The sequence below is a fragment of the Mycteria americana genome, chromosome 17 (assembly GCF_035582795.1).
Source record: "Mycteria americana isolate JAX WOST 10 ecotype Jacksonville Zoo and Gardens chromosome 17, USCA_MyAme_1.0, whole genome shotgun sequence".
In the NCBI taxonomy this organism is placed as follows: Eukaryota; Metazoa; Chordata; class Aves; order Ciconiiformes; family Ciconiidae; genus Mycteria; species Mycteria americana.
The window spans coordinates 5,158,841-5,182,302 of record NC_134381.1 but is presented as its reverse complement, the minus strand read 5'-3'; the positions used below and the strand labels follow the sequence as shown (position 1 = coordinate 5,182,302).

At 55.4% G+C, this 23,462-nt stretch overlaps 1 protein-coding gene across 1 annotated transcript in view; it reads left to right on the top strand.

The window, feature by feature from the left end:
- ASTN2 (astrotactin 2) overlaps positions 1-23,462 on the top strand; it is a 366,252-nt gene that overhangs the window by 112,731 nt on the left and 230,059 nt on the right. The window contains exons 4-5 of the mRNA XM_075519966.1: positions 2,412-2,561; positions 10,856-10,963. Of these exons, the coding sequence (XP_075376081.1) occupies positions 2,412-2,561; positions 10,856-10,963 (258 nt within the window). The remainder of the gene's footprint in view (positions 1-2,411; positions 2,562-10,855; positions 10,964-23,462) is intronic.

Genomic DNA, 23,462 nt, shown 5'->3' with positions numbered 1-23,462 from the left:
GATGCTCCCCCCTTGCTTTTGGCATTCACTTCACTGATGAGTGCGTGAGCAGATGCCTCCGGATGGATGTGCCGAGCGTGACGGCCAGATGGGGTACGATCACCGCGGCGCTGATTACTCCCATCAGTCGAGCAGGGACCACGAGAGCTGCAACCTCGCCACGTTTCATCGCTAGCTGAAGGCATGGGCCCCCTCCTCCTCCCCTCCCGTGCTCTCCTTCTGGCCTCTTCGGTAAATAAGGCTCAGCTGTGCGGTTCCCGAGCTCCCTGCTCCACTTGCACGCGTTATATATCGCGCAGCCCCGAGGTTCAGATAACTTGTCATCTGTTTGCAGGGAGGCCCTGTTACGCTTGCTCCCGGGCGAAGGCGCTGCGGGGATGGGCTTCCCCCCACTGACACGGCGGCGGGGTGCTGAGCCGCACTGGTGCTGCCGCAGCATCTTTCCCCGGCCCCTCGGAAGAGCCTTGCAAGAGGCGGGTGGACGTGTGCTGTCGGGGATGGGGCTAGGTGCTCTTTGGAGACCTTTCCCCGCTCTTGATTTTTTGTCCCCCGCAACATTGCCTGCTGGGACATCCAACACCGCAGGATCCGGCCGCGCTTGCCATAAATGTAGGGGGCTTTGGGGAGCTCTGCCTTTGATCTGTGGTTCTTGGAGGAGCCTGGCGTTGAATAATTGGAAGATGTAACATAGCTGGTCCCTTAGGCCCCCCTCTCTCTGGAGCTCTTCTGAAATGGTTCCCACCTTCAGCGCTTACGCAGGCAGCGGGTTTGATCCTTGTCTTCCATCGCCCGGCGTGGCAGCGCTAGGCGGACGGATCCTCTCCCGAGCCCTCCCGATGCACCCGTGCCCACGGGCACAGCAGCCAGTCTGCTCTTCCCCAGCGCTCCCCCTCCCAACGGCCCCGGCAGATTTCGGGACCTTCTCTGCAGCCTGCAGGGGTAGAAACCTGCCCTGGGGTGGTCTAGAGCCTCTTGCCCCGGGGGGCCCGAGGACATTGCCTTTGGGGTTTGGGGAGAAGGAAGGGGGAGCTGCTCTGTGGGCTGGTGTGGCGGTGCCCGTGGCACGGGGCGGTGGGGGCTCTGCCCTCCCTGCAGCGCGGGTGGCTGTCGGGGGAGTCTGCTGCAGACTCTGCATTTAAGTCAAATCCTTGTCTAGGATTACAAATGTCTCGTCCTGCATGGTCACCTTCTCATTTCACACTAAAATGGACCCTGCCACATGCTGTGACGGGAATTAGAGTCCATGGTCCGGAGCAGTTATGCACCTCGAGCTCGCCGGGTGCCCAGATCTGATGGGTCTCTGGACCCGGGTGATGCAGCAGGATAACTCCTGGCAGGCTGGGGAGCTCCAAGGCGCTCACTTATCCCTTATCCGGGGGGGATGCAGGGTGCCTACAGGGCCGGTGATCCCTGCCAGCCCCACACAGGCACGCTGCGGGCAGAGGGAGCTTCAGGAGCGAATCGGAGGGACTTTGTGACTCTCGAAATGGAGACGGGACAGAGGTTATGTTCTGCTAATGAGTTTATTCAAGGAGCGGACAGAGGCCAAACCATTTGTGGAGCCTGGGAGACCTCTGTGGCCTGCAGGAGGACAAACCTTTTGATCCTCAATTTCATCTTTGCTCTTTGCGAATGGTTTCATGATTTCCCGTAACCATCTGTTGTGCAGGTGGATGGTGAGTTTCATAGGACAATTCTGGGGATTTTTTTGGCGTTGCTGGATAAGGGGGGGTGTGAGAGCAAGGAGGGGAGTTGCTTAAATATCAGCAAGCTGTGATGTGCCGTGGGGCGTTGCAGCAAGCTGCTTCCCCAGCCCAGGTGCCGCTGCCCAGCATGGGAGTGCGGCCCCTGCGAGACCCCAGGGATTCCCGCTGCAGCTCGGAGCACGTCCGGACTGGCTGTGTATCGTTCGCCTGGCTCCCACCCCAGCCTTGCCCACCACTCCATAATCCCAAACTTGCCTGCCGGGGAGTACCCGGCCCCCCAAAAGGCTTCCAAGCCTGGGGTTTGACTCTGAGCTCCCGGGGCAGAGTTAAACCCGCCCCGAAGCCAGCTCAGTGCCCGGGGGGTTCCTGTCTGTTTTGAAGCCTTCGGGCTGTAACTTGGATAAGGGCACGATACTTCCCCTGCGTGCACGTGGGGAAGAGGCGAGGAGTAATCCAAAAGGCTGGAAAGCAGTGTGAAAAATGCATTTTCTGTGAACTCGCAATTTTCTAATTTCTGTGGCTTTGGTAAGACTTGGAAAGCGCTGGATGGGTCCCCGTGGGTGACTTTGGAGGGTCTCGGCAGAGCTCCTGCCCCAGGACTCAGCTCTGGCTCACGCTGCCCTCCGCTAGGCAGGGGTTGTGCGGGCAGCGGGGACACGGTGGCCCGGTGCTCTTTTAACCACAGTCCCTTTGCCGGTGTTGCAGCTCCTGAAGTGACGCAGGAGACGGTGGAGTCCCTGATGCAGAAGTTCAAGGAGAGCTTCCGCACCAACACGCCCATTGAGATCGGGCAGCTCCAGCCCGCGCTGCGCAGCACGTCCGTGGGGAGACGGAAACGCCGGAGCCGGCCCCGAGGTAGGCTGCCGCGGTCACCACCCGCTCCTCCGGTGCCCTGGATTTGGCCACGTCCAGAGGAGTTTGGCTGGGGATGAAGGCAGGAGCTCCTCACCCTTGCTGCTGAGCGTGGGGACCCTGGAGCTCCTCCGTGATGGGGTGAAGAAGGGCAAACCCCCCGCAGCATCCTCTGGGTGGTCTGGTGGAGGTGCTTGGGAGGGGTGTCACCTCACATCCCCCCCAGGAATTTATCCAGGTCTGCTGCAAGGCCAGGGTCCCTGCCAGCTGCCCCAGCTAACCTGGATTTCGTGGGGGTGAAATACAGTTTCTTGGCAAGTTTTTATTTTAGAGGAAGGGGCGAAGTTCATTCTGGGTGTAACTCGCGTTACTGGCACCTGCCTTCGTTGCACTTTCCCAGTGCTTGGGGTTTTTTGGACTATTTTTTTAGGGGCCACACAGAGGGTGGGAGCAGCGTTTCATGGCTCTAAAGGCTGCGCCGTGCAAAAGCGTGCTGGAGGGACGCTGGGTTTTATTTGTAGCCTCGACGGCCATCGCCAGCTACACCGGAGCAGCAGGAGGAGGTTGGCTGGAACAGCCCCGTGAGCAGGGTTGGTCCTCGCGTTGCCTCTCAGCAAGGGAAACCGCCGCCTCCTGCTGCTTTCGCTGCTTGAGACGGTAATGGCTGGGGGTTAAGCGGTGAGTGCCGAGGCTGTGCGGAGGGTTCGGGTCCAGATTTCCAGCTGGGGAGGAGGAGGAGGCATCGGGGTCCCTCCAGGGACGGTGGGCAGGGAGGTCCCTTGGCTGGGGTCTGCCCTGAGCACTGCGGGTCTCCGTGGCAGTGCCAGGAACCGGGAAGGAACTACTTCTTTTTCTGTTTACTGTTGGTTTTGTTTTTCATTTATTTATGAGTCTGAAATGTGATCTTTTATTCTGGATACATTTTCCTGCAATACAGGCCTGGAGAGGGCTTTTTTTATTATAGCTCTACCCATAAATTATTCACTTAGTGTGAGGAAAACGTTCTGACTCTAACTGGTTTAAATTATTTGGTTTGTTTTCTAGTAGTTATTCAAATACGTATATCTGGATTTTAGTGTGCACGTGTGTGGGTGCTTTGGGGTCCGCAGTGACTGTCTGGTGAAGTTTCCCTGACTCCCTGCTCCAGCCTCTTTTTTTGGTTTTGCTTTTATTTCACTTTTAAACCACCTGAAGGCAAGAGGCTTTTTGGTCACTAATGGAGCAAGTCAATTAATCCTTGCAGCCGAGCTTAGGAGGAGACACGATGCCTGGCTGCAGGCAGAGCCTCTGGCTGCGTGGGAGCAGAGTGCGGCCCCAAGCCAGCCTGGCTTGTCCCCCGTCTGGGGACACGCACCCTCCGTCTCCCACCTCCCCGGGCTGGTGCTCCCCTGCCTCCCCGCAAATCCCCATCCGTGCCAGAGCGTGCCCCAGGGCATGGGAGGGTCTTCCCGAACCTCACCCCATCGCTGCTGTCCCCCTGGATCCCTCTGCCCATCAGCAGCCATGGGAATAGTCAGTGGATACCAGGACGAGAGCCCTTCGTCGCCCTCCATTTCTGCCCAGACTTGCGTTTCCTCTATACAAGGGTTGGAGACTGGCTCGTGCCCGACATCTCTGCTTGGGCTGGGGAGCTGAATTTCCCCTCCAGCTGCCATGCCCCGCTTGGAAAACCAACCATGGTGCTCGGCGAGGTCTCTCTCCATGCCTCCCTCCCTCCCACAGCCCCCGGCACAGGCAGTCCTCAGCCACGTGCAATTAAAGCTGGGCTGTCCAGCAGGTCCCCAGCAGCAGGCTCGGCCAGACCCGTGTTGGAGAAAATAAATTGTCTCCCTTGGGGCTCTTGTGCCATTCCCCCTGCCCCCGGTGGGGAAGGGACCCGCTGGGAGCCAGAGCACGCCCAGCTGCCTGGCCACAAATCTTCCCCGCCATGCCTGTCGCTGTATTCTGCTCTCCGGCCGTCTCCCGGGGCGTTGGGCGTGCGTCTCGGGTGTGCTGGGGTGCCTGCTCCAGCAGCCCCGCGCCGGGCAGGCTCTCGCACGCCCGAGTCGCGGGGCTGGGGAAGGGCTTTGGGGACAGGATGCGGGTGAAGGGAGGTGATGGGGAGGAGCCGGGCACCGGCACCTCGAGCTGCTCTGGTCCTGAGCTGGTTGCAATGGTCCCAAAGGTGCTGCAAGATGGGTGGGGATGTCTCGCTGCAACCCCGTGCTGCAGGGCTCAGCGCCGGTAGAAGTGAAGAGGATGGCTGGGAGGGAAGGGCCCAGGTCAGCGGGGAAGGCGCTGCCGTGGCTGTTCCCTTGTCTGCACCGGGAGCAGGATGGGTCCCCACGGTGTCGGTGCCCAACCTGCTGTGGTTTCCTTGGGTCTCGGTTCCTCCCGGCAGCTCCTCCGCGGGCGGTTGCGTGTGCTGTCAGAGACGGTGGGGAGCTGCGTCCGGCCTTAATTGCCCGAAGCATAATGTACCCACGGGCTTCGGGAGGGGACTGTGACTTTGAGTGTCCACCTACGGGAGCCCTCACCGACACACCCTGGAAAAAAGATTTTAAGGTCTCCCTCATCAGAAATCAGCCAGCAGCCCCCAAAAGCAAGCCAGTTCCAGCATCTCCAGTGGAGATCTCGCTCCCCACAGCCCCATCCCATCCTCTTTTCCTTTTAATTTAAATTTCTTTTCGTGTGCGAAAGCCATGGCCGGGCTGTGCTGCTGAGGCCATATCCGCGCCTTTCCCTGCGCCTCTCCCGTGCTGGAGGTTTTGTTTTTACAGCCTGCGGTTAATTGTCCCTCCGACGGGCGAGCGGTTGGAGTGCTATCGAACATTAAGGTTAAACGATGATATCGCAACTCACGATGTTTGCGTTTTACATCCAATTGCAAACACAAACCCTTCGCCTCATTAATCCTTTGCAATCCGTGGGTTTTTTTTTTCCTCCCCCTAAATGAAATTGTCCGTTTGGGATGCATTTATTTCCTTCTAACAGCCGTGTGACAGTTCCACTGATGGGGTTTGCATCCGATTTTGTTACTGGATAGTGACAAGTCGGCCTGACGGATGCGTGTGTGTAATTATTTTCACACGGTTCGATTTAATTAATGCTTAACCTCATCAGAGCCCTACAGCTGGAGTGCTCTCCCTGCAGGAACTGCACACAGCAAAAGGATTTCCTCCTTTACGGAAAGGCTCCGAAAGGGCTCCGAGTGCCGCTCCTGCAGAAGCACGGGATAACCCGAACCAGAAAACAAACAACCCGCCACCCCAGCCCAACAAAACCACATCTGGGATAAGCTTTGCTTTGCTTGGCTTCCCTGCACTAAGTGCATTTAAACTGCTGCCTATTGCTTGTCATTAAATCTGATTCTGCACTAAGTGTTTCTAACAGCTCTGGGAAATGTCGTATTTTGCCGAGAAGATGGACTTTAAAAAAAACCCAACAAAACACACCACCCTCTCCATTTACAGTACCATATACCTTTATTTTGTCTAATGCCTTTTTCATACAAACTTTCTCCCCAAACACTTCTCTCGAGTGAAGCGCGTTTAGAGTTTATAAATAATAGAGGGGAGAGCAAGGATGATAAGAGCCGAGGTGCAGGAGGGGTGGGCTGGAAGGAGGATATCTCCGCTGAGGACTGGCAGCATGGGAGGGAAGGATGCTGCATCCGAGAGGGTCTGGGTTTACTGGTTCCCAAAACGCAGCCAGGCTGGTACCCGGAGCATCCCAAGCCAGCTGCGTCCGAGCGGGGCTTAAAGTGGGAAGCGGTGCCCTGGGAAACGAGGGGAAGCGCAGGGACCAGGGATGCGGGTTTGGCTGATGGACCACCCTGCGCGCCCAGCCCGAGGGCTGGGTGGGATGTCGGGGTGCAGGGCTGGGAGGTGGCCTTGGGGGAGGCCGGTTTGCGCAGAGAGGGGGTCTGGTGCCCTCTCCTGGGGCAGGCCTTTAAAAGCACCTTGGCTTTGAGAATAAATAAGCGATTAATAGATCCATCTGCCTGAGACGGGATGCGCTGTTTATCAGGGCTGCGGCTTCTTGTGTTTAGAGGTCTTGGCTGTGCCGTAAGTCACCCAAAGTTACCCTAGGGAGGAGAGCCGCGGCTCGGCCGGGCTCGCCCGCGGTCCCTGCTTTTGCCAGGACACCTCTGCCTCCCGCCTCACCCTGTCCGTCTGTCCCGCGGTGCCCATGGAGCAGCGCGTTTTGCTGGAGAGGCTTTTTTGGGGGTTCAGCTGGAAGCTTTCACCTCATCCGAGTCAAAGCATCGCATCCAGCTCCTTGAGTTGGTCCTTGGTGAAAATAAAACCCTTCACAGCTGTGCAAAGGCTTCCATCTGGGATCAGGATGATCCCGGTTTGCCACGGTGGAAGCCGTGGGGCCGTCACCTGGTTGTTGCACCACCCGCCCCACTGGTGTGGTTTTTTGGGCATAGGCAGAAAGAAAAGGGAATATCGATACAGAGGACGAATTTTCATCAGCTGAAGCCAGCGTGCGTGCGCGCGTACCCCTGCTGCAATGACAAACCAGAGCAGAGCGCTTCATTTTTTAAAGGGCTTTTTTTCTTTATCCTTTTTTTTTTTTGTGTGTGTTGACTGGATACATTTCAAAAGAAAATATTTCCATATTTTTTTTCTCCTCCCTAAAATTGCATCTAAGTTACCTTCCTCTGGCCACGTTTGTTTTTTTTCAGTTGACTGGTGTGCTTTTTGGAGGTAAAGGAATGAAACTGAAAATTTCCACGTGGCTAGTTGTATGGCTCCGCATTGCCCTGCCAGCCCTCGGTGCCCAGAGCTCGCCGCAGTGCCAGGGAGGAGGGGAAGGGAGCTCATCAGCTGGTTTGTACTGGGAAGCCTGGGAGCAGCGGGGCTGCTTGAACACCCGGGAGGCTGTGTTGCACGGGGCAGGCGAGCGTGGAGGTGGAGTGAACCGAACGCGGTCGAGCAGGGAGGTCGTGGGTCTTGAATGCTGTGGTGTGCAGGGTTTGGCCCTTTTTCTGGAGGGGAGGGATGCAGAAAATCCTTTTGCATTGGCAGTGGGGCTGTGGCTGCGGGCGGGGGGATGCGGGGACACAGATGTCACCCGGGGTGACGCTGTTGGGGTCAAATATGAGCTCCCACTTCTATTATAACATCCAGCTTGGAGGGATTAAGTGTCCGAGTATACCTGGCCTCAGACAGGAGTTATCCAAAGAGGTCCCGTTGCTTATTTCTTTATTTTAACTCGGGTTTGATTTGTTTTGCATCCATTTTGCTTCCCTGAGATGCTCTGTAACCTCCTGACTTTGGGGACGGGTTTTAAAATGTCAGGTTTGCTTTTTTTAAATGACAGAAATGCACCTTTAAAAAATACACACGGTTTTGGCTAATGAAAAGTCTTTGGGGATAACAGAGCCTCTAATTCCTGAGTTTTATTTCCTTAGTCCCTATTTAGTGTTAACGCTACCATCTTTAATTACACCATAACGAGAGGTGTTTGCCTTGGCACCCCGCCTTGCTCCCTGCTAAATTAATGTCGGGCTCAAAACGAGCGCCCTGCCCCGGCGCGTGGCTGAGCTGCGATCTATTTGAACGGATTAACGAGCTTGTAAATCTGCAAACAGGATTAGCGGCGAGAGCATCTTCCTTGAGCTCCCCCTCCTCGCCCGCGCCCCCGCCTCCTGCCCCACCGCCTGGTCCCCAGGCGGTGGGGCAGGAGGCGGGGGCGCGGGCGAGGAGGGGGAGCTTTGGTTTCTCTTAAATCTAAATGGCAGGAGTAAACTGGGTGCAAAGCGGGTGTAACTCCTCCAGGGAGCCGCTGCGGAGAGTTGCCGGTGCCTTACGGGTACCCGGCGCTGCAAAGTTGCTGTTTCCCCGTCCTCTCTCTTTTAAGCATCTTATTCTGCTTTGTAATTGGTCGCAGCGATTAGGACCTTTTTTTCTGTTACTTGGTGTTTTTCTCCCTCTTTTTAAAGAGAAAAGGAGTGCTGAGCAGGCAGGGCCGCTGGGCTTTAAATAGGTGCTCTCCTTCTTCATCCCTATCAGCCGCTGCACGTGGGTGCTCTCTGCTCTGAGCATCCTCGGCCCCATCTCGAGCATCCTCAGCCCTGTGCCCCAGCCAGCAGCCGGCCACCGAGGCCGGCCAGTGAAGCCGGGCCAGGAGGGATTGCCCCAAGAGCGAGCATTTCACAGGGATGCTTTGGCATGATCTGGGGGGGGCTAGTTACACATGAAATCAGGTTCACGGTGGGATCAATTGAGGATCAGCACTCCTGCATCCTACAGCCTGCCTCGACAGGGCTCCGGGACCCCCAACACCACCGCCAAGATGCGTTCCAGCGTCCTTCGTAGCATGAAGGGGTAAAAGCGCATCCCTTGCAGCCGTTCCTCTGCCCCGGCCTCGTGTTTCCAGGCTGACCTCTGCCACCGCGTGTTGGGTCAGAGGAGACGTTTCCGCTGCGGGCTGGGGACCTGCGCTGGGTCTCCCAACTCCTGTATTTATACATCCTGCGCAGTGCTGGGTAATCAGAAAATGCAATATCGCTGTCACCAGCTCTCCGAAGACATCCAGCCTGAGTAATTTAACATGTCAGCGCCATCCATCACAGAGACGCAGCCGGCAAACAAACGCGGAGCGGCTGGAGGGGGCTGGGACGGTGGCTGGTGGAGCGGCTGCTGCCTGCACCAGTTGCCCGCTGCCTGCACCGGCTGCCTGGTCACCTCAGCGGGGTGCGAGAGCACAGCGAGCGCCGGAGGTCGCTGCCTCTGTCCACCCTTGCCCATCTTCCTGCGGTAAAGGGACCGCGTCTGGCTCATGGGAAGGTGGCAGAGGGACGTGCCACGTCCTGCCTGCGCGGGCAGCATCCAGGTCCTTCTCCCGGGCAGAGGAGATGGCTCTGGGGGGAAAACCCTCTCCTAGCTGGTGTCTGTCTCCCAGCCCCGGGCACCGCCGGCAGCAGCAGAGCCCAGGGCAGCCCCTGCTCAGCGGCAGAAGGGGACGTGCAGCAGAGCTGCAGCTCTGGCCAGTCGCCCGAGGGCCTGCGTTAGAAGCTCAGGTTAATTAAGATTTTCCTCACTGATGCGAATAAGCCTTATTGGTTTTACCACTCTGCCGTGCCCTTCAAAACCCCAGTCCCTGGGTGCGGGTGTATGCTGATATCAGATGTTCGCTGTGATACGGGGGTCTGAAGGGGGGGCTGACGGTGGATTATGGTTTGGGGCGCGAGTCTGTAAACCCCCCACATCCCATGTCCAAGCGGTAAACGCTGCTGTGTGCAAGCACTGACCCCTCCTGCTGCCTTCAGGAGGACAGGAGCTGGCGGAGCCTCTTCCTGCCCGCCTGCTGAGACCCCGCCGAGGGCACCGCACAGCCAGGTTGGGGCACGGACGGGGCAGGAGCCGCGTGCCGAGCTCCCGGCGTTCCTCCGGCTCCTGCCAGCCACCTCTCATCGCGGTGATTAAGGATTTCAGAGGGCAGAAGGCACTGCTCGTTTTCTGTTCTCCTGCCAAGAAGTGGAGAAATTGTGCTTCTCCCTAGAATAAAGGATTTTTTAAAAACGGTAAAGTATTTTAATGGCAGTTTAAAGGGCCACTGTCAACCCCCAGAGGCCTCTCTGCTTTAAACTCTGCAAGGATTGAAGGACTTCTGCCAGTTTGTGTTGCGTTTTAAGCGTCTGCCGCTCCTTGGCGGCTCCGGCGGCTGAAGGGGGCCAGGCTGCGCCAGCATCCCGCACCGCTCCAGCTCTGGGAGGGAGAGGCCGGACAAACCGCGGGCCAGCCCTGCTCCCTGCCGCGGCTGTCGGTGCCGGCTGCCGCGGGGACGCGCGCTGCTGGCCATCGCGACGAGCTGTGGAGCGGATGGGCCAAAGCGGGTGCTGAGGGAGGGAAACGGGACCCTCGCCAGGCGTATTCCCCCCATGCCTCTTGCCTCGGCTGGGTTTGCTTTGAAGCAAGCACCTAAAATTTACTGTACTTCACCATGCGGGTGTCCCTGGGGAGAGCAGCTTCTGCGTTCAGAGGTTTTCTTTGTAAATACGCTGCAGTTCGTTTGTAAAATACATTCCTGGGCGTAGGAAGCATCTTCTAATATTTACATCACAATTGGCACCGTGGGGTCTTGATTCTTGATAAGGGCAAAAAGGAACCAGCAAAATCATGAGTGGTAAAAGTCCCCGGTCGCTTCTGGTGACCCCAAGCAGAGCACCTGGGCCGGGAGCGGTGGATGCCGGCCAAATCCGGCAGCTCTGCCGAGGAGCTCCCAGCTCCCCCCGGTGCCGTGCATCCCAGCTGATTTTTTCCTCTTTATTGTCAGGCTGATTTTTTCCTCTCTATTGCTTGCAGGTGGGATTGGGTTTGGACGTGCCAAAGGAAACTCTGGCTCAGAGGCGGACGATGAAACCCAGCTAACCTTCTACACGGAGCAGTATCGGAGCCGGAGACGCAGCAAAGGTACGAAATGACATAGGTGCTGGCGATGCACGTGGGCGTAAGAGGAAAAAAATGCTTGAGCACCTTGACTGTTTCCATGGGCGATGCTGTCTGACACTGCGTAAGTCTAGGTAAGGACCGCGATACCAGACTGTAGCGGTAAGGACATCTCAAGGTGTGCTCTTTGTGCGATGCAGCACCATGCGGGAGCCGTAAATAGCATTTCCCGGTGATGTTGCTGAGGTTCTGGGTTTCTTTGGTGGTTTCTAGTATCAGTTACATTACCCGTGCCCTGGCACTTCCCTAAAGCTGCACCGGTGCGCGGTGACTGTGTCCGCCGTTGTCCTGGTGCCAGCGCAGCTGTCGGGGCTGGTCACCTTGGCAATTCCTTGCTCCAAACTCCTGTTTTCTGCCCTTTATTTCCCATGCAAAGCATCCGTTGGACGTACGTTTCCCAGCCTTCCTCTCAGCACAAAGGCAATTAAAAGGAACAAATTCAAAATGAGAGCTGGGGCAGGGATTTGTAGACCGGAGTCCCTTCAGGCTTTTTTGTGAGTTAGAGGAGCTGAGAAACTGGAATATCATCCGCAGTTTGGAATTAGCGTCCGCGTTTCCTCCGGTCACGTCACGCTGGATCGTTCTGTTTGGGACCCTCGGACCAAGCTCTTTGGCAGAGGACAGGGTGAGCCTTGCTGCTGCTGCTGCATTTGAAAAATCGCTGTCAGGAAATAACTACGTTGGGAAGCAATTTAAAAATTGCACAGTGGGTCTGCTCCCTTCATTTATTTTCTGTATTAAGCCGGGCATCGGCAGAGCGCAGCACGCCAGATAGATGCCTGCACCCACCGCGGCAAACGCGGCCCCATTTGTTTCAATGATTAGGCATTCCGATAAATGCTCGCAATGTGTTTATCTGAAGGTGAAATTACCTCAACATCTCTGATCAGCTTGATGATTGCACGTGGGTATAAACACACGCATGCACAGGGGTGTATTGCATTTGTTCCTGCCGAAAAGCAGGATATTTTTTTTTTTTTTTTTTCCTTTTCCATGTGTTTTAGAATCACGAGAAATTCTCACTGAGTTTAAAATGAGCTTTTGATGAAAAGTAGGGGGAGAATTGGCGAGTTAAAGTACCTGTTGCAGTATGAATATAGCTGTCTTACGGGTAAAATTATTTGCAAGAGAAGGAAGAAATTGGTTGTGTTGCAAACAGGGACAAAAGAAATGGTCCCGAAAAGTTGGTGGCACAGGGGGGAAATTGCCCAAACGCTGAAGTAGTTTTATCAGTAAATTATTCTGAAATACTGGGCTGGGTGAAAGTCCCTGGGACTTTGGAAAAGTCACTGAAGACTGGGGTTTTTTTCAGCTACTACAAAGGAAGGGGGAGACGGCACGTGAGCAAGGTGTGGAAAACCGTGCTTTAATGAAAAGCAGATAAATCTTTGCTTTCCCGCTGCCTTGACACCGTTCCCGGTGAGGTCAAGTGCTCTGTCAGTCTCTCGAAACACGCTCGTGCTGGATGCTGAGCACAAAGATACTCTTATTGACATATACGTTGGCTTTGGGTTGTTTGTTTAAGCTTCGTTGTAGGGCAAATATAAAGGAATAGATAAATGGGACAAATTCCTTTATTTTTCTTTGAATAAGCTGTTGTTCACCTGGGCAGCTTTGATGGCTGGGTTTGAAGGGAATTCAGGAGGAAGAGCTGCCTCGCACGGTTGCACAGAGCTGGCTGTTAGATCTACGTTAGCGTTTGAGTGACGCTGCGAGAACCTGGTTTGTTCGTGTTCGGTGGTGGCTAACCGAGGGAATTGTCTTGCATAAAGTCCCCATTGTGTTTCCCCTCCTGTCTAGCTAAATTTTGCCATCGCTGTGTCCTTGAAAGGAATTTTCCATTATACTTTCATTGACTCTTCTCTCCCTTGTGGAAGGAAAGCAATAGCTTAGTGGGAAGTCACAGTACCAAACTCATAATTACAAGTTCAGCAAAGATCCATAATTGGACGAGATCATAACTCTAATAGAGAAGGATGCGTCGTCAGATACAGTTAATTCTTACAATGATGTTCTCGAATTGATTTCGCCGTGCTTGCGTGTCATTGCAGGTGCCGTGAGATAGTTATCAGGTCCAAGGAGAGAGATTCCTCGGGGTTTCTCTCCTCGGATTAGATTTTGCAGGATTGAGCCTAATTACTGATACCGTCAAGGCATTGATCCCAGCCGATGCGATGAGTTGTTTCCACTTAGGTGGCATGTAGGTTCGGTTTTACTTTGAGCGTTGTCGAATTCAGCTGGTGAAGTGTTCGTGGGCTTTGTTTGTCTCCTGTAGAAGACAGGCTGCAGGTTTCATAGCGCCTTGGCAAGGTGAATTAGAGGGATATTCCCGTAGGTAAACATTGAGCGAGGGAGAGCTTGTTCTGGTAGCCCAGGAGCAGCAGACTCATTGATATCTGGTTTTCAATGCTGGAATACACAGAGAAGTAACTCTGATCAATCTGGGCACAGAGGCAGGGACAGCCGAGGCATCACCTTCTGTGGTCCCAGCACACCGCACCTCGCATCTTCCCAGCCTCTAGGTCTGTGGGATCCTCTTACGCTGATGTTCCCCTGTCTTTGGAAAGCCTCCAGAGAAGTTAGAGAGGGGGAGAGCGTAAGAAATAACGCAGAAGAGACTTCCCTATAGAGCCTTAGTCCTTGTCTGCTCTTGGGCTCAGCCCCATCTCTGGGATTTGAGCTGGGAGAGGCAATGCTGGTCACCGGTCTCTCTGGGGAGCCGCCACATGCCAAGAAGTGCTGTGTTCGTACCCGTCTTCAGCGAGGCCTCCCTTTTCTTCACCACGACCCTGTGCCTGTGTCCATGCCAGCTCTCCACCCTCTGCTTCTTTTTGACGGATCAGTGTGGCTTCTGCTCTGGATGGCAGCACTGACGGCAGGGCTGGCGTGCAGTCCTAAGGGAGCTGGAACTTGAACTTCATGTCCTGCTTTTCCAAGTGAAACAAGTCCCGAGAGAGGCTGTCAGGCCACACAGAGCTCCGTGCTCGGAGGCTGGAGGGACCCTCAGCTGGGGCCGGGGAGGGCTGGCTTGCTCCTTCCTGCTGACTCTCATTACTGACTCCACAAGATTTTCCAGAAATGAGGTTTTCTTGCAACCCGTTTGCAACAGGTTTGCGCGCTCGAGGGCTCTGCTTGCTGGGGGGGGCTGGCTCTCCCCTTTCCCACTCCCCTGGGAGAATTGGGAAGCGTGGGAGCCTCCCCACGTGCCGGCTGTGGTACATGGATGGCTCTTGTTTCCGGGGGCTGTCAGTCATCGCACCTTTTACCAGCGCTGACGTCTCTGCGAGAGAGAACACGCCAGTGTTGCAGAGATGCTAATCCACATCCCCAGCTGCCCATCACGGGCAGTGTCAAGCTTTGATACTTCCTCGGTTCCTCTGTTCTCCTGAGCAGCGTGGGATGTGTTCAGTTAGGTCCCCCTCTGAGTTCGAGAGGAAAATATTAATAGCAAAAAAAACCCCAAAACAGGGAGGCAGAGCCCTGTGCGCAAACCTTGCCTTGCACGGTGCATCACTCTTACTCCATCCCTCTTGCTCCGGGGTGGTGGTTGTTTCCTGCCCAGCAAAATATATTCAGCTCTGGGTCTGACTTTGCAGCTCTGAGCTCCCCAGGTCGCGTGCAGTGCCTGCCCGATGGCTATTAAAATAGAGAGAAAGATGGGGGGGGAGAAAAGAAGCAGCATCGTAACTCCAAGGCCGTAGCAGGCTCCCCGCAGTGGTGGGCTGGCTCCTGCGCTCTGCGCCGAACAGCTCGTCAAGGACTCGGCGAGTCCGACGAGCCCCTCCGGCTCGCCCGTGGGGAGGAGGGAGGCGCGAGCGAGCCTTGCCCACCTCCGCCTGCTTCCTCGGGCCCCGGAGCAGCTGCTCTGTAACACAGAGACGTTCCCGCTCTTTTAAAGCCCCTTCTAGGAGAAGGTTTCTAAGGGATAAGCGAAGAATAAATCGGCATCGCGTCGGGTCTGCAGGGCAGATGCTGTGCAGCTTCCGGGGTTAGGGGAAACTGAGGCAGGGAATTGACGGCGTTGTACGGAGACCCTGCGAGAGGCTGAGCATCCTGACCCCGTTCATCTCGGAGACCTGAAGAGCCTCCAGCCCCTCCTGCAGCCCGGCTCTTGTCTGAGCCCCTGGGACCTGCCGGGAGCCACCGCAGCTGCTGGCCAGCCCCTGGGACTGGGACTGGGACTGGGGCTTGGGCCGGTCTCGCTCCCCCTCGTCAAGCAGAAAGGTCAGGTACAGAGGGTTGCTGGACGCCCGGAGACAGAGCGGAGCGCTGGGTGCAAGCACAAAGCGATGCTGTGGATACCGTGACGGCTGAGATGTGCTGGAGGGTGCCCAGCAGAGTGACCCAGCTGGGGTCTCTCATCGGATGTCCTCAGCTGGCTGCTGCTCTCCAAGCAGGCTCTGGCATCTGCTTCAGCCCCAGCCGCACCACCCCAAGCCCGTTCCTCTACGCTGGGGTCTGGGATCGCGTCGCCCCTCTCGGCATTGCCTCTATTGCAGCCTCTTAAAAGAGGAGGGGGGAAATATCCCACCCTGTTTTCATGCACTGCTTGCATCCAGGTGGTACCTTCCCATCCCCGCAACCTGCTCCTGTCCCAGGAGAGCTCCCTGACACCCCAGGGAAGGGAGGACCTGCTTTTGGGATGCTCCTTGGCTGAGGTCTCTGTGAACTCTATGCTGTTTCCATAGCACGCGGTGATGGTTTAGACAAATTAGCAGAGTCCAATTATGTACCTTGGATTGGCGTCAGCCGCGCGTGTGTGCGTGCAGCATGTGTGTGCCTTGCTGGCTGGCGAAGTCTTCTGAGGGCTGTTAGAGAAATGAGAAGCTGAGCTTTGATCTGCCTCTGTGTTTGGTGTTTAAAACAAGGCCTTTTATAAGGGAATATTAGGTATTCGGAGTCTGTTACATATAAGGAAGCTTCGCTTTGATCCTCTCCTGTCTCCGGAGGCAGCAGACACTTATTATTTCATAGGGAACTAAATGAAACGCAGAATGAAATTTGGGTGCCATTCTCCGTGCTCTGCGGGTGCCCCTGGCCCCGCCGGGGCTGAGCGAACGCCGCGGGCAGCGCCTCGCCCCGTCTCTGCCGTGGTCCTGGGGGAGTCGTCCCCCCGGCTCTGCGCCGGGTTGGGCTCGCAGTGCCGGCAGCCCTCAAACTGGGGGAGCCGCTGTCGGGAATCAAATGGGAGACAAAAGGCGATAAAGCAAACGTTGATTTGGGTTGCTTACAGTGGCAAGAGGGAGTAACGGGTCTGTCTGTGCCTCGTGCCGTCTGTCCGTGCTCGGGGAGCCTTCTCCCTCCCTGCCGGCGCTGGCAGCCCTGCGCTGGCTCAGCTGCTGCCCGTCCCCTCCTTGCCTTGCCCCTGCTCAGCCTGCGGCACAGCCGGCCGTGCCCCAGCCCCTGCAGCGCTGCGGGGCTGCCTTCCCCGGGAAGGGGACACGCAGCCGCTTGCTGCAGGGACAGACGGACGGGTCAGTGCTGGCATCTGGCACGCACCCGGCTGGTTCGTGGCACGTGGCGCTGTGCTGCTCTCTGCGAGGCCGGGGAAGGGCACCCCAGAGGGGACAACGGGTGTCCCATGCAATCTGGACATCCCCAAATCTTTGGGGATGAGATAACTTCATCATATAAGGCTCGTCTTTACCTCCCAGAGCAGCGGGGTACGTCCACACCCCACCCCCCCCCCCCCGGCTGCACCCCTGCAGCGCAGCCCCTGCACAGACGCCTGCGGTGTCCCAGGGCAGCGGTGCCGATGAGGGACGCTGTAACTTTCCAACCTTTCCTGGCTTGTAAAAGCTCTTGTCATGGATGCTGTTTTTCCAGCGAGCAAACACGGTGCTTTTGGATGACGGCTTATTTTGCTCGCAGAGTGAGCAGGCGCTGCATCAGCAAATGAAACCCACCCAGTGCCCCTCTCCGTCCCCGTTAGACTCCGTCTGCGCAGGGAAGCTGGGCTGGGGTTGCTCCCGCAGCCTCTTTGGTCCCCGAAGTCCCCGGTGGCTGTGGCTGTGGCTGTGGGGTGCGCACGTGCTCCTGCCCGTGCCTGGGCACGTGTGGGGTACTGAGGTTTTGGGGAGAGGGGCCGCTGCGGGAAGCTGGTTGCAGAGCATGAGCTGAGGAGCAAGGGGTCCGCAATTAAAGCGGTCGTGGTGCCGCCGCAGCCGCAGGCTCTTTAACTTCCCCGGACTGCGCTAGAGATAACGGCTTTTACATCTGTTCCTGGAGGCAGCGTGGGTCTTTCTATTTATTTATTTATTTTTTGATTGTATCTGATACAGCCTCAGCGAGTAATTGAGTGTTTGAGAGTGAAAAATTATCTATCCGGCTTGGCCCTTATCTTGACAGCAAAGCAGCACTTTTAATTTAATTTTGTTCAGAGCATGTGGGTAACAAATTTCACTAATCGCTCTGCTGTCGCCCTCCGCATGGTAACGAGTCTCTTGTTTCCCAGGAAGCAGAACATAAACACGGCGCTGGATGCGGGCAGGAGGAGGGCGAGGGTTAGCGCGGGCTGGAAAATGAAGACGCGTTTCGGCACCGATGCTCGGCGCGCCCGTGACGCGATGGATTTGCCTCCTGGCGGGAGCAGGGGGAAGAGTGGGAAGAGGCAGAGGGTGGTGAACGTCACGCTGCGCCGGTGAAGCTCGCCCTTGCGTGGCGCTCGGCTGCGGGAGAAACTGAGGCACGGAGGGGATGTGCCCCAACCCTGGGGAGCTGTTGCAGAGCAGAGATTTTTAGTCCCACCTTGCTGGGCCATTTTGCATCTATTCCAAAAATAACGGAGGGAGAGGAAAGATGGTTTGGTTTTTTGGATTTTTTTTGTTTGTTTGTTTGTTTTGGGTTTTTTTGGTGGTGGTGGTTTTTTTGCACGTCTGGCTTTGGACATCCCGGCCCAATTCCCAGCTCCCAGGCAGCAGCCCGGCTCTGCCTGCGGAATGGCGATGGGAGAGCGGGCAAGGCCTGGATGGGCGGCACGGCAGAGGTCCAGCAGCGACGGGCAGCGTGCCGGGTGCTGGGGCATTCTCCTGCCGGGTCCTGAGCCCTCCACGGAGGCCTGGCCTCCATCACGGCTCCCTGCCGGTCTCCAAAATCAATTCAGCTGTCTGACCAGCCCTTCGCTCGCTGAGTGCAATCCTCCCTGGGCTGTGACTCAACACGAGCTATTTCATAGATAATGATTACTTTTTTTTCTCTTTTTCCTGTAGGAATAATGTTTTCGTTACACTGTATTGAAAATTGCTTTCCCTCCTCCTTAAAATGAAGCCTTCCACTCATATTTCCCTTTGTGTTTATATATTGTAAAACTGGGACTCATCTGGAGTTTAAAACAAAAAAAAAATCAGGCCTTAATTCCAGGAGAAGTGTTTCCATTGATTTGCGTGAAAGAAAATTCCAGTGCAGGCAATCTCTGCCTTTAAATATGTAACTGTTTCTTTAATGTGATTTTATCTCAACCAATTCAGCACTGAGAACATGAAAGCAAAACTGACTTCATTGATTTTAATTGTCCATGCCCAAAGAAATGCAAAAAATGTAACAGCGCCAGGAGAGCAAATGGGGTTTGCACAAATTCTTCCCCCTTTGCTGTGCCAGGGAAGGTCTAAGACGTGGGCAGGAGAAGCTGCCCGTGGTGACCGGGGCTGGAGGTGGTGACCCTGGTGGTGATGGGGCCAGAGGTGGTGACCCTGGTGGTGATTGGGGCCAGAGGTGGTGACCCTGGTGGTGATGGGGCTGGTGGTGGTGACCCTGGTGGTGATGGGGCCAGAGGTGGTGACCCTGGTGGTGATGGGGCTGGTGGTGGTGACCCTGGTGGTGATGAGGCCAGAGGTGGTGACCCTGGTGGTGAATGGGGCTGGTGGTGGTGATGGAGCTGGTGGTGGTGACCTCGGTAGTGATGGAGCTGGTGGGTCAGCAAAGACCAGCATCTCAACCTGTGCCACCTCGATCATCTCCGTTACCCCTTCTCTCCGCTGCCCCTTCCTCGCCCAGCCTTCAGGGCTTTTTCTTTTCTTCCACTTCCCCCCTTCCTCCTCTTCCTCCTCCTGATTGAAATTTGCTGGCGGCGTCTCCCTGCGAGCTGCCGGCACAGTGTTTTAGAGCAAAGGGGGGGCACCACCAGCAACTGTATAAATAGGACGTAAATACATTTATTCAGTATGTGAGGCATTAAAACTCTAGCAGCATGTAAAGAGCTGAGGCTCAGGCTGCTGGAGGAGCGGGAGAGCTTGCCGGGACGAGCAGAGCAGGCTGCGGTGCACACCAGAGCTCAGCCACCGAACCCCTGACCTCGCTGCGGGGTCCGGCAGCCCAACCGTGACCTCCCCGCGGTGCCCATGCCACCCCTCGGCATCCTCCTCTCCCTGACCCACGCCCAGGGCTGCCTTTTCTGCAGCACCACGTGCCGTACCGGAGGACGCCTCAGCTAATTGCTAGTGGGTAATTCATAAATGTTAATAGTATTAATCTGATTCAGCGTGAGCTTAGCAAGATCAAATCCTCTATATATCCAGAAGTGTCTGATCTCACCCTTCTGCTGCACAATGCAGCCGCCTTTCCTCCCCGCTTCCCCCCCGCTCCCTTCTTGTGTGCCCCCTCTCTGCCTTCTTGGAGGTGAGAGGGGTCTCCCCCAGCATGGGGGGGAGCGAAACCACCACTTTGGGGCTGATCCCCGTCCTGCTGGTTCTGGGGATGAGGCTGGAGACAGCCCTGTGCCCAAACCCTGACCTAGATCCAGACTGTAGATATGAGCACCTTCACTCGGGATTTGTCCAAGGCAGCGATGGAGAAGCTGCCAGCTCAAGGAGGGGCTGAGGCCAGGCATCGTAGAGAGGGTGTGCAATGAAACGCCTGCTCGTGCTCTCACCCCACTGCTCAGATGCTGCCTGGGGGGTTCATTGCATCAACATCCACCCCTTCTGAGAGAAGTGGCTCTGGGGCAGAGTGGTCCATGAAAACTTGGGGACCATGGTGAGGGAGAGCTGTGTTTGGCTGGAAGGAGGATGTCCCGTCCCATCCTGTCCCATCCCGTCCCATCCCATCCCATCCCATCCCATGTGTCTGGCGTGCTGGAGAAAGAGGGACCACCCTGACGTGGAAGGGGTGGGGGGCATGGGCATGGGTCATGGACATGGGGACATGGGCATGGTGGGGTCATGGCGAGGGGCAGAGGTGCAGGGAGGGGAGATGGGCAGCGGCTGCTCCCCGGCACAGGGGTGCTCCACGGCAGGAGCTGCCTGCCAACACTGCTGCTCGTCTTAATTGGCGTTTGATTTGATTCGACATGATCTCCCGCTTGTAAAACACCTTGAGATGTTTCTGTGTGTGAGGGTGTCCTGGAAACGCTGTTATTAATGAGCCTCTGCTGGAACATAAAGAAGGATCATTAGGAGCGCCCAGCTCCTCTGACACGCCAGCAGCAGCGGCGCGCGTTGGGAGCAGCGTGGGGATGCTGGGGATGCGAGATGGGCTGCGGCGGGCTCGCTGCTCCCCGGGGTGCCGGAGGAGCCGCTCGCCCCGCGCCGGGCACTTCTGCATGCGGCACGGCACGGCAGCCGGGCGCTGGCGGCTGCGCTGCGCGTTGCTAAGCAGTTCAGGCACTCGCTGTTCTCCCGCTCGGTTTCCCCATCCCCGTCTTCCTCGGGTGGTAGAAATACATTTTAATATCCGAGTAGCCGCGAAACATTCTGTATTATGCTATTATCTCCGGGGGGGCGGTGAAGATTGCAAAGCACTTGGCGTTTAACACCCACATATGGCTAACACCATGGGCTGTGTGCTGATAAAGATGGGGTAATTAAAGTTTATTTTTTTATAGACTAATCTCTCAAGCATGTATTTATGAACCTGATTTAGAAACATCATATTACCAAGAGCGCGGGATATTTGTGTTGCTCGTAAATCCATACGTGTTCTGAACACGCCTTTTTTTTTTTTTTTTTTCTTCTTAAATTTAGGCAGCGGTGCCAATATGAAAAAGAAATGAGCTTGGAGTTTTGTTGGGTGTTTGTCCCCCCCCCGCCTTGTCCTTTAGGTGGGCAAGGGAAAGCGTACAAAGCAGTGAGTAATTAACTGCACGAGGAAATGATATTTCAAAGGCGACACGGTGCGTTTGGAGGGGCCGTTTGCAGGGTGTTTACACCACTGGCTTTGAATTTATCTTCATCTTGCAGCAGGTGCAAAGTCTTCAGGGGAATGCGGTGCTTTGCAAGCTGTTCTGAGCTGTCTGCAGAGGGACCCGCTGCTTCTCCGGGAGGCCGGAGCCAGGCTAATTGGCACCGGTACTTAATGGGGGAAAAAATCCTGGGTGAGAAAAGGTGGTGGTGGCAGGAGCCCCTCTGACCACAGTCCTGGCTACTCCTCTTGTCTTCCAGTCTAATTAAGCTGCCATTAATTGGATCACTAGCAGGAAGCATCTCAGGTAGGATTCTACCCTAAACCCGAGCAGTTTGCCTTTCCTTTCTACTTCCCTCTCCTTTGCTCTCGCAGGCTGGGGGACAAGGTTCTTTCTCCCAGTTGGGGAAGAAATAATTTCTTCTTATTCTTCATCCTCGTTGTGTGTCTGCCCTGCTGCTCTGCCCGCTCCTCGGGCACAGGCTCCCCGGGTCTGCCTCCCCTGGGACCCCCCATGACCCATCTCTTTCCCTCTAAAACAGCCTGGCTGAGCATGCAGGCACCCGCTCACTCTGTTGCAATGATCCAAAATGCAACAGAAACACGTTGAATTAAAAGTATAGAGAGGTCATTCAACATACGAAGGGTTTATTAGGGCAGAGGAATGTGGGGAGCGAGTTTGGTCTCAGCCGTGCCAGGTCACCACCTTCCTCTTGGGCTTTTTGGAGCCCACAAGACCCAAATGAAGACTTGCGTTGGGTGCTGAGGCTCTCGGGTCTCCTGAGTCCCATCAGCCATCCACGAAGGTCTTGCATTCCCCTCCAAGCTTCCTCCTCTTGGTAAAGGAGGTTGGTACCAGCCTGTTTGGTGGACCTGGGTTTGCAAATCTGTACTTTAAACACCTCCCTGGAAGCCTGGAGATGACAAGGAGAGGAAGGAAAGAGCAGGCTTCACCCAGGAAGAGCTCCCATATCCAGTGTTGTGGTTTATGCTGGTGCTACCTGAGTTACAGAGCTGGTTTGGACAACCAAAGAAGGAATGGGTCATTTTGTCTCACTTCTTGAACAAGAGCATCAAGCCTCGGTGAACCCATTGAGGTTGGTTTGGTTAGCAGTGGCTTGCTAAGAATACATTTGCTTGCGGTTTTAGAGGCCTGGCATGAAGCTGTTTATCTCCAGAGGGGTGTTTAAACCCAGCACAGGAGTGCTTCTGCTGGAACATCAGTGGTCTGAAGAGCAGGTGATGGGATGGAGAATGGGAGCCATGTCCCTCTCTTTAAAGAACAAGGGAACGATCTGCTTTTCCAACAGCCTCCCATCAAACCTGGCAGCGAACTGGCCGTAAGCAATAAAGAGCTGAGCTGGAAATCCAATTTCTGTTCAAGCAAAAGACCCGTTGTTTTGGTTCAGTTGGTCAAAGCCAACGTCAGGCAGTTCTCGAGGTCGATAATTAGCGCCGTGATGCAAACGAGCAGGGAAGGTAGTTATAAGAGACTTGTAGCACATTGTCCCTTTCCTTGGGCAGCCAAGCTCGGAGTCATTGAGCTGTAATGGGCTTTTTGCTGTTTCAGGCTCCTGTGCCCCTCTCAGTCACAGGGAAAGAAGCAGCCATGTGGACTGATGGGATGGGAGCTCCCAGATCCTAGTTCCTCCAGCTCCACTCTGGCTGCAGGCTGGTGAAAGCTGCCGTCATACCTGTGATTCAGGCTCTTTGTGAAAAGGGGATAATACTCGGTTAACTCACACGGGATTTGTGATTTAATGTTTGCAAAGCACTTTAAGACCCTGGATTGAAAGGTGATTTATAATGGTAAAATCCAGTGTTCTCTGGTCTATTGTATACTTGGCTGTGTCCAATTATCCTGATGGAGGCTTTTTTTTCTCCTTTTTTCCTTTTTTTTCACCCTCTTTTTTCTTTTATCTTTTTTTTTTTTCCCTTTTTTTCTTTTTTGCGTTCGCGTAGTAACTCCGAGCAAGCACGGGGTTTGTGGCAGGCACGGTATGCCCAGCGAGAGGATGAGTTTGCCTCCCAAGGAGGTGCTAACTTATGCTGATGATATGAATAAAGATTGGGAAGAAAAAAAGGGGATCACAAGGTGAAGGGCACAGGAGTTTGCCGATAAAGCTGTGAAATGGGGGTGGGAAGGCTGTTTAGATGAGGCATGCCTAAGGAGAGTAAAAGATGGTTCATAAATAATCAATTTGCATGCTCCTGTTGGCCGCAGCGATGGGGGTATTCTCCAGCAGATCAGCCACTTCTCCTGTCCTGCAAATGCTGGTTGGAGCATCCGCTGTGCAGGCTGCGTCCTGCGCCAGGGGATGCTTTGGTGGGGCACGCTGGCAGGCTGTCC